The sequence below is a fragment of the Carlito syrichta genome, unplaced genomic scaffold (assembly GCF_000164805.1).
Source record: "Carlito syrichta isolate Samal-C Ts95f unplaced genomic scaffold, Tarsius_syrichta-2.0.1 Scaffold303629, whole genome shotgun sequence".
In the NCBI taxonomy this organism is placed as follows: Eukaryota; Metazoa; Chordata; class Mammalia; order Primates; family Tarsiidae; genus Carlito; species Carlito syrichta.
This window is the reverse complement of record NW_007247725.1, coordinates 127,583-138,336: the sequence shown is the minus strand read 5'-3', so window position 1 is coordinate 138,336 and position 10,754 is coordinate 127,583. Positions and strand designations below refer to the sequence as shown.

The 10,754-nt window shown below is 49.0% G+C and overlaps 1 protein-coding gene across 1 annotated transcript in view; it reads right to left on the bottom strand.

Annotated features, from left to right (window-relative positions):
* B9D2 (B9 protein domain 2) overlaps nucleotides 1-1,056 on the bottom strand; it is a 10,550-nt gene extending 9,494 nt beyond the window's left edge. Inside the window, exons 1-2 of the mRNA XM_008058802.2 lie at nucleotides 896-1,056; nucleotides 121-212 (exon numbers count right to left, since the gene is read on the bottom strand). Coding sequence (XP_008056993.1) covers nucleotides 121-208 — 88 coding nt within the window. The 5' untranslated portion in view covers nucleotides 209-212; nucleotides 896-1,056. The remainder of the gene's footprint in view (nucleotides 1-120; nucleotides 213-895) is intronic.
* Nucleotides 1,057-10,754: the final 9,698 nt, after the last annotated feature.

The following is a 10,754-nucleotide window of genomic DNA, read 5'->3' as shown; positions in this document are numbered from 1 at the left end:
CCAACTCAAAAAAAAAAAGAAAGACGACAAGGACTGAGTCAGGAGGTCAGGGAAGGAATGTAGGGCCCCTAGGCTAGGGACCTTGGCAGGGAAATGAACCAGGCCTGGGTGGGAGGATACCTGTGTGGATGCCCCACTTGCAGAAGAGGCTACTTTCAGAGAAACCGGAGGCTCCCATGATCTGCCCAATCACATGCACCTCAGCCATGGCCCTGGGAGAAGAAAAATATGATCACAGATGGGGAAACTGAGGCCCACTAAGTAATAGAGTACTAGGATTTCAATCTAGTTTCGTCAAACGGGAGGCTGGCCGGGAACGGTGGCTCACGCCTTGTGGTCCCAGCACTTTGGGAGGTGGAGGCGAGAGGGACTGCCTGAGCCCAGGGGTTCGAGACCAGCCCGGGCAACTTGGCAAGACCTCGTCTCCACAACAAATCAAAACATTGGCCAGCGTGGTGGTGCGCGCCTGTAGTTCCAGCTACTTGGAAGGCTGAGGTGGAAGGATCGCCTGAGCCCAGCAGGTCGAGGATGCGGTGGCCGTGAGCCTGCCGCTGCACTCCAGCCTGGGCGACAGTAAGACTCCGACTAAAACAAAAAAAAACCCCGAGGCTGCAGTCTTAACCACAGATCCTAACTGCCTTCCCAGGAGCGCCTGGAGAAAAGAGAAGGTGCCCTGGGCTGGGGAGCCAGCATCTAGCTCTGCCAGATCTAAGATAACCTTCCCCTTTGGCGCAGTCCCGCGGCAAGCCCCGCCCCACGGGCCTATGGCTCCGCCCACGAGCTCAGAGCTCCGCCTCCCGGGTCAGTTCAGCCCCCAAGCTCCATGAGACGCATGCGTCTTGAGTTCAGGGTGCCTTAGCCCCGCCCCTGGGCGCAGCGCATGCGTTATTCCTACCTCAGCGCGCTTAACGGTTAGGAGTGGCGAAAGCGGCAGCGGGGATTCATGGGCTCGACCAGTCTTCTCCGTGGGTGCCTACAAGGCCTGGCTTGCATCTCTCCTAGGACCTTCCTGGCGGCGAGAAATCGGAGGAGCGATACCTCCGCAGCGGCGCTCGCCGGGAGTGCCCTGGCTGTTGCTGGGGCAACAACAGACTCCTCCCCTGGCCTTTTCCCCGCCCTGCTCGCCGGTGATTGGTTGTAATTACCCTTAGGGGCGGGGAGAAGATGTGATGGACATTTTCTCTTTCGCTCCATTTTGGGAATATTGCGTGTCTCTGCAGACAAGGCCGAGGGTTTCTCCATTTGGGGCACAGCTGGGCAGCTGCCGTCTTGAGTGTGGCTGAGGAAGTTTGAGCACCCACTGTTTATCCCAGATGTCCTTTTTTTGTGTGTGTGTGGTCGGAGTTTCACTCTGTCGCTCAGGCTAGAGTGCAGCGGCACACATGGCCACCGCAGCCTCGACTTGCTGGGCTCAGGCGATCCTTCTGTCTCAGCCTCCCAAGTAGCTGAAACTACAGGTGTGCGCCACCACGCTGGCCAATGTTTTGATTTATTGTAGAGTCGACGTCTCACCAAGTTGTCCAGGCTGGTCTCGAACCCCTAGGCTCAGGCATTCCTCTAGCCTCCGCCTGCCAAGGTGCTGGGATGACAGGTGTGAGCCACCGCCCTGAGCCTCAGATACCCTCTTTACAAAATAAGCAAATCCCTGGATGCTCCGTGCTCGCCCAACCCCGGGAAGACTCTCTCCGGTCCAGAATCACAAATCAGAGACTTAAACCAGGACGGGAAGGAATTCTGTCGTGTGCATCCTCCTGCCTTGTAACTGGAAAAAAAAATTCCTCCTCGGTTGGGGAGTGTGTTTCCCTTCCCTTTTCCCAGGCTTCTCCAGAACCGGTACGCCCCACTTCCTCCTCAGAGCTACTGTCACTTTCTGCACTGATAAGGCTTGATTCTGAGCAAGGGGAGTGCGGCTGAGAAATGAGGAACTGAGGGTCCTTTATCTGCAGAAAATCCTGTTTCCAATGACAGCTCACCCAATAGTGTGTCCTGTGACCCTGTTGAGCACTAGGTTGCAGTTGTTATTCATGCAGTGGGTGCAGAGACAGTAACTCAGTTACTCACACAGCCTGAATCCCTGAACAGTGCCTCTCCCGCCCTCTAAGTCGTGTTGAACCTTAGTCCTTTGTTCTTGCAGCCCATACCAGGAATCCTGCAAGAACTTATTCCCTACTATATAGCAACACAAAGACTGCAAAAGATAGAGTTACCGACTCAAAATTATAGGTGGGGGGGGGGGCAACATTTCAAAAGGATAATATATGTATAAAATAATTCAGCAGAATAATGTCACTAATAGATACAAGTATTATTGAGTTCTTCCTTTGTGCCATCCCTTATGAACTAGACATTTCTTTTTTTTTTTTTTGAGTTGGAGTCTCACTTTGTCGCCCAAACTGGAGTGCAGTGGCCGCTCCCGGCCACTGCAGCCTCGACCTGCTGGGCTCCGGCGATCCTTCCGCCTCAGCCTTCCAAGTAGCTGGAACTACAGGCGTGCGCTACCACACCCGGCTAATTTTTTTGATTTATTGTAGAGATGAGGTCTCACCAAGTTGCCCAGGTGGGTCTCGAACCTGAGGCTCAGGCAATCCACTCACCTCAGCCTCCCAAGGCGCGGGATTATAGGCTGAGCCACCGAGCCCGGCTATGAACTAGACATTTTACATGCATTATCTCCTTGAATCTTCACAGACATTCCATAGGGTAGGTAATATCATCAGCTTTTTGTTTAAGATGAAGAGGCCGGGTGCGGTGAGTCATACCTATAATCCCAGCACTATGGGAGGCCAAGGCAAGAGGATTGCCTGAGCCCACAGGTTTGAGACCAGTCTGGGCAACTTGGTAAGATCTTATCTCTACAATTAAAAAAAAAAATAGCTGTATGGTGGCGCGCACCTGTATTTCTATCTACTTGGGTTTCTTTTTCTTTGAGTTGGAGTCTCACTCTGTCGCCCAGGCAGTGACACACTCACGGCCACCGCAGTTCCAGCTGCTTGGAAGGTTGAGGCAGAAAGTTCGCCTGAGCCCAGCAGGTTTAGGGTGTGGTGGCTGAGAGTATGCCACTGCACTCCAGCCTGGGCTGTCGACAGAGTGAGACTCCAACTCAAAAAAAAAAAAAAAAAAAAAAAAAGGACATAAGGTTTAGCCAAGCATGGTGGCAAAGGCCTGTAATTCCAGTGCTTTGGAAGGCGGAGGCAAGAGGGAAGATCACTGAAGCCCAGAAGTTGCGGTTTGAGACCAGCCTGGGCAATAAATGAGACAGAATTCTCTACTAAAATACACACACACACACACACACACACACACACACACACACACACACACACACGGGCACAGTGGTATGTACCTGTAATCCCAGCTACTCAGGAGGCTGAGGTGGCAGGATCCCTTGAGGCCAGGAGTTTGAGACTGCAGTGAGTTATGATTGCACTTCTACACTTCAGTCTGGACAACAGAGCGAGACCTGTCTCTAAAACTGATAAAAACAAACACCTCATAAGGTTTAGGGACAGGTTTGGACAGGGTCAGACAGGCCTATGATCAGTGTGTCTGATTTATTGTAGAGATGAGGTCATGCCAAGTTGCCCGGGCTGGTCTCGAACCCATGGGCTCAAGCAATCCTCTCACCTCGGCCTCCCAATGTGCTGGGATTATAGGCGTGAGTCACGCCTGGCCAACCTTATGTTTCTCTCCTTTTTTTTTTTTTGAGTTGGAGTCCCACTCCGTTGCCCAGGCTGGAGTGCTGTGGCACACTCACGGCCACCCCAGCATCAACCTGCTGGGCTCAGGCGATCCTTCAACCTTAGCTTTCCAAGTAGCTGGTACTACAGGCATGAGCTACCAAGTTCATCTAATTTTTTGATTTATTGTAGAGATGAAGTCTCATCAAGTTGCCCAGGTCATTCTTGAACCGTGGGCTCCCTAAGTGCTGGAATTACAGGCTTGAAACACCGCGCTCGGCCCAACCTTATGTTCTTAAATTCTCTGCTCTTCTGCCTCTTCTGGATGCACATCCCGCAGTACTGAAGAGATATAGACGTCCCTGAATGTCATCTTAGACATCATTTCCCAGTGAAGTCCTGTCAGAGGTCCTTTTTTTGTTTGTTTGTTTGTTTGCTTTTTTGAGTTGGAGTCTCACTCTGTCACCCAGACTGGAGTGCAGTGGCCGCTCCCGGCCACCGCAGCCTCCACCTGCTGGGCTCCGGCGATCCTTCCGCCTCAGCCTTCCGAGTAGCCGGAATTACAGGCGCGTGCTACCACACCCGGTTAATTTTTTGATTGTATTGTACAGATGAGGTCTCGCCTGCCCAGGCGGGTCTCGAACCCGCGGGCTCAGGCAATCCACTCACCTCAGCCTCCCAAAGGCGCGGGGTTGCAGGCTGAGCCACCGAGCCCAGCAGAGCTCCTTTTTAATATTTTTTTCTTCATTTGGTTTCTTCCCCATTGATTGCTATTAGTGATTAAGAAAATGAGTCACAAGTCAACTGCCTGGATTCAAGTCTTGGCTCTGCCCCTTCTGTGTGACCGTTGGCCTCTCTGTGACTCAGTTTCTTTATCTGTAACATGAAGATAAATGAGTACCCACTGTGTAAGATTATTATTGTGGAGGTCTTCATTCTGAAGGCTCCTGTGTATACAAAAAAATAAAATATTAACTTAATTTAATAATTTAAATGCTAGGCTCGGTGGCTCAGCCTGTAATCCCGCGCTTTGGGAGGCTGAGGTGAGTGAATCGCCTGAGCCCGCGTGTTCAAGACCTACCTGGGCAACTTGGCGAGACCTCATCTCTACAATAAATACAAAAAAAAAATGCGAGCCAGGTGTGGTAGCGCATACCTGTAATTCCAGTTACTCAGAAGGCTGAGGCGGAAGGATCGCCGGAACCCAGTGGGTCGAGGCTGCAGTGGCCACTCCCGGCCACTGCACTCCAGTCTGGGCGACAGAGTGAGACTCCAACTCAAAATAAATAAATAAATAAAATAATGATCATTTAAACAAATATTTAAATTAAATAATACTTTGATTATATTAAATTAAAATGTATTAAATGATAAGATTCAGAAAATATGATTAAGTATAGCATTTATTTTAGTACAAAGCTTGAGACTGGCCATCCACGTTAAAGGGATGGATTTAGTGTTCAAAAGTGGGGAAGCTAGGGTTTCACTTATATAGGCAGAAACAATGTTAGCAGGGTTGCAATAGTTTCCATACAAGGCCAGTAGGAATGTTACAGCAATTTGATAAGTTACAGTAGCTTGCCACATCCAAGTAAGACTGCTTTAACATTCCGTGAGGAAGCATCATATGAATGTTTTAACCTTATGTTCTGAGGGGAGCTTATCTCTGGCACCACTGGGGTCTTATCTTTGACACCACTCTGTCATTCCTAACCATTTAGGAGAGAAAGCAGACATTGTAACTGCATGCTATGTAACTCAGGCTGCATAGCCACATCCCTCTCAAGGCTCAGAATAACCTAAAGTTCCAATAGCTTTAAATTCAAATGGGTACATTTCACATTTTCAAATTGAAAGAGTTAATGTATGAAGCTGTTTTAAAACATATCCACAGCTTCTTGGGCAACCTCCTTTTAGGTGGAGTCCAATTTCCCTCCCCTTGAATGTGGCCAGATTTAGCAGTTTGCTTCTAACCAACAGAATATGGTTGAAGTGCTGCTATGTGACTTCCTGACAAGGTCATAAAAGGACTTCAGGCTGTCTCCTTGCTGGCTCTCTTGGACAGCTCACTAGGAGGATAGTCAGCCATAATGTGAGGACATTGAAGCAGCCAGTGGAGAGACACACATGGAGAAAAACTGAGGTCTTCTGGCAACAATCAACAATGTGAGTGACTTATCTGGGAAGCAAATCTTCTAGTATTTTTATTTTATTTTATTTTTTTGAGTTGGAGTCTTACTCTGTCGCCCAGACTGGAGTGCAGTGGTCGCTCCCGGCCACCGCAGCCTCGACCTGCTGGGCTCTGGTGATCCTTCCGCCTCAGCCTTCCAAGTAGCCGGAATTACAGGCATGCGCTACCATGCCTGGCTGATTTTTTTATTGATTTATTGTAGAGATGAGGTCTCACCAAATTGCCCAGGCGGGTCTCGATCCTGCGGGCTCAGGTAATTCACTCACCTCAGCCTCCTAAAGGCGCGGGATTACAGGCTGAACCACCGAGCCTGGCTAAATCTTCTAGTAGTAATCAAGTCTTCCTATGATGGCAGCTCTGACCGGTTAACTTCATGGAAGTTTCGTGAAACTTCATGGAAGACCCTGAGCCAGAACCAGCCAGCTAAGCTGTTGCCAGGTTCCTGACCTACAGAAACTATAGGAGGTAACAAATACGTGTTGTTTTATGCCACTAAGTTTTGGAGGTTATTTGTTATGCAGCATTGGATAACTAATATAAATATGTAATGAATTTAAGACAGTCCCTGGCACATAGAAAACACTATAAATGTTTGCTATTATTGATAGTTTTTGTTCCCTTGTTTTTGTTTTTATTTTTTTGAAACAGGGTCTTCCCTGTCGCCCAGTCTGGAGTGCAGTGATCATAGCGAACTGCAGCCTGGAACTCCTGGGCTCAAGTGATCTTTTCACCTCAGCCTCCCCCATCGCTGGGACAACAGGCATTAACCACTGTGCCTGGCTCAGATTTACTCTTTTGTGAAATTCCTGTTCATCTTTTACCCGCTTTTCTGCACACACACACATATATATACATTGTAGGCATAATTAGTTATTTTTAATAGTAAAATTATTCAATTAAGATAATTCTTTTGAACCGGGCTCGGTGGCTCAGCCTGTAATCCCACACCTTGGGAGGCTGAGGTGAATGGATTGCCTGAGCCCGCGGGTTCGAGAGCTGCTTGGGCATCTTGGTTGAGACCTCATCTCTACAATAAATAAAAAAATTAGCCGGTGTGGTAGTGCGCGCCTGTAGTTCCAGTTACTTGGAAGGCTGAGGCGGAAGGATCGCCGGAGCCCAGCAGGTCGAGGCTGCGGTGACTGGGAGCGGCCACTGCACTCCAGTCTGAGTGACGGAGTGAGACTCCAGCTCAAAAAACAAAAAACAAACAAACAAAAAAGATAATTCTTTTGTATAACCATAGTACCAATTTAACAGTTATCACAGTACAAATTTAACATTGTTACAAAGCCATCTTCTAAGCTATAGTTGATATTTGGCTTTCCCCAGTTTTCCCCAGATGTCCCCAATTGAACAACAAAGATCAAATCCCAGCCCCTGTGGAGCAGATACTGATGTGGGTGGATTCCAAATGAACAAAATACATATACCCTATGCTCCATAGTCCCACTAATGGACATTGTCACTATGCCCTACTCACATCCAGGATCACATGTTGTCTTTATTTGTCATTTTTTTTTAAAGTTTCTTTTCATCTACAATAGCCCTACTAGCTTTTGATTTTATCTTGCCCAGGCTGGAGGGCAGTGGCACGCACACTCACAGCCTCGACCTGCTGGGCTCCGGCGATCCTTCTGCCTCAGCTTTGCAAGTAGCTGGAACTACAGGCACGCGCTACCACGCCTGGCTAATTTTTTAATTTATTGTAGAGATGAGGTCTTGCCAATTTGCCCGGGCGTGTCTCAAACCCGTGGGCTCAGGCAATCCACTCACCTCAGCCTCCCAAAGCATGGGATTACAGATTGAGCCAGTGAGCCCAGCTGGCTGGGTTCTCTAATTATTAGATTCAAGTTATATATTTTCTTCAGGAAAACCACAGAGATGATATTTTGTTTTTCTCAGTGCATGATATCAGGAGACACATGAGGTTGATTTGTCCCATTAATGGTGATGTAACTTTTTTTTTTTTAAGAAGTTGGGGGTCTCATTCTGTCCCACACGCTACCACGCCTGGCTAATTTTTTTATTTATTGTAGAGATGAGGTCTTGCCAATTTGCCCGGGCAGGTCTCGAACCTGTGGGCTCAGGCAATCCACTCACCTCAGCCTCCCAAAGCATGGGATTACAGACTTAGCCAGCGAGTGTAGTGGCATGATCCTGGCTTACTGAAGCCTCCAACTCTTGAGTTCAAGCAATCCTCCTGCCTCAATATCCTGACTACAGGTGGACACCACCATGCCCAACTAATTTTAAAAATTTTTTGTAGAGACAAGGTTTTACTATGTTGCCCAGGCTGGTTTTGAACTTCTGGACTCAAGCAATCCTCCCACCATGGTCTCCCAAAATGTTGGTATTATAGACATGAGCCACTAGTGATGTTAATGTCTGTCAGCTTGTTAAGGTGATGTTTTGTCTGCCAGTTTTGTCCACTGATACTCCTTTTTCCCCCTGTGTAATAATTAATCTGTGGGAAGATACTCTGAGACCGAATCAACATCCCATTCCTCATCAAACTTGCTGTCAATGGTTTGAGCCTCCATTTGACAATACTTGCTGGAATCTCATGTTTAATATTCCAGGTCCATCACGAACTCTAAGAGGCCTAGGCATTTCCTGACTCCCTAAAAGGGATGGAGTTGAGGAGACTGTGCAAAGCTGATGGTGGCTAGAGAGCAATAGAGATTGCTGATGGTGGTCAGAGAGCAGAGAGCTGGAGTGAATTAATCTCTAGGATGGCCTAGCAGGATGAGGGGACACACACAGCTCAGTGATTCAGCGAAAAACTGAGGCTGGTCGGATTCATCCCTTCATTCCACAAACATGTAACGAAAACACGCTTTGTGCCAGGCACTGTTTTAGGCCCCGAGGCACAGCCTTGAACAAAAGAGATCAAATCCCAGCCCTTGTGGAGCAGACACTGATGTGGGAGGATTCCAACTGCAAACAGAATAAATATAGCCTATGTTCTATAGTAATGAAGAAACAACCAGAGCGAGGTTAAGGAGATAGTCAGGGCATCCCTCCTGGGCACAACAATCCTGCCCCCTCTCCCTCTCATCTACCCTCCCATGGGTCTCCCTGACTCTGTTGTCTGCCAGAAACTCTGGCTGAGCCAAGTGCACTTGCAGACGCCATCTGTTCTCCCCAGGAGTGGGGCTGGTGCCAGCTCCAGCATCTGGACTCTTGGCACAGAGCCCCGGAGCCCCGAGCTCTGAAGCCCTGGAGCCCTGAAGCAAGGGAACTCTGGCCCACCTGACATCCACCAGGGAATCCTCCAACCTGGTGAGATGGGAAGGAAGTCGATGGGAAGGAAGTCGATGCAAGACTCCCTGAAGGAGGTGGAGGATTACAGAGTAAAGAGAGTCCTCTAAGCAGGCTGATGGAGATGGATGTAAATAATAATATGTTGTTTGTTTTTTTGAGTCAGAATCTCATTCTGTTGCTCAGGCTGGAGTGCGGTGGCATGTTCACGGCCACCACAGCCTCAACCTGCTGGGCTCAGGTGATCCTTCTGCCTCAGCCTTTCAAGCAGCTGGAACTATAGGCGCATGCTACCACACCTCGCTTATTTTTTTGATTTACTGTAGAGATGAGGTTTCATCAGGTTGCCCAGGCTGGTCTCGAACCTGTGAGCTCAGGCAATCCTCTCGCCTTAGCCTCCTAAAGTGCCGGGATTACAGGCTTGAGCCACCGTGCCCAGCCAATAATAATATTAACAAATGCTGTCAAACATGTTTAGAGTGCTTACTTGGTTGGGCTTTGGGTAAATGTTGGACATATGCTATCGCACCACATCTAAGTCCTTTAAGCATATTACCATGTCTAATAGGGAATATTATCTCCATTTTATATATGAAGAAGAAATCGGGGTCAGAGAGGTGAAGCCATTGTCCAGAGGCTGTACTCCCAGTGCCTTAAAGACCCTGGAAAGGAGCCAGGTGCCGTGGCTCACGCCTGTAATCCCAGCACTTTGGGAGGTGGAGATGAGAGGATTGCCTGAGCCAGGGGTTTGAGACCAGCACGGGCAACTTGGCGAAACCCCATCTCTACAGTAAATCAAAAAGAAAAATGAGCCAGGTGTGGTGACACACACCTGTGGTTCCAGTTACTTGGAAGGCTGATGCAGAAGGATTGCCTGAGCCCACCATGTCGAGGCTGTGGTGGCGTGGATGTGCCATGGCAGGCCAGCCTGGGTGACACAGACACCGACTCAAAAAAACCCCAAAAAACACAGCCTGGAAAGGAAACCAGGTCTGTGTGGATCCTAAACCTGCACCACATGATAATCAGCACATGAGCCACCCCATCCCGGGCCCCACTCCTCATCTTCATTTCCCCTAGAGCCCCTGCCCCACCTTCAGCCTCTGCTTCCTCCCCCCTGTTGGGTCAGCAAGGAACACAGTCCTGGGTGCCATCTATTGGTCCTAGTACCAGTTGTTTACTATGGCCAAAGTGAGCATACATCTCTCAGCTTCAGTTTCTTTATCTGCAAAATAGGGATAAAGACAGGCCGGGCATGGTGACTCAGGCCTATAATCTCAGTGTTTAGGAGGCCGAGGCGGGAGGATCGCGGAGCCCAGGAATTGGAGGTTATAGTGAGCTATGATCACGCCGCTGCACTCCAGCCGGGGCGACAGAGCAAAGCAAAACAGCAAACCCAAGAGAAGAAACGAATGCGATGGCGAAGGTCAGGCGTTTAAAACACAGGGCCTGGGGCACAGTCTGTACTCAGTAATCTAGGAGTGTACGCGTAACACAGGACAACAAACGATAGTCTCTCTTAGGGTTGTTCTGAGGAAGGCACGTGAAAAGCACAACTGGGCGCGCGGCTCCTGTGGCCGTTGTCACTTCTGGTTATCATTGGGCAACTGGGGTCGGGAGGGGAG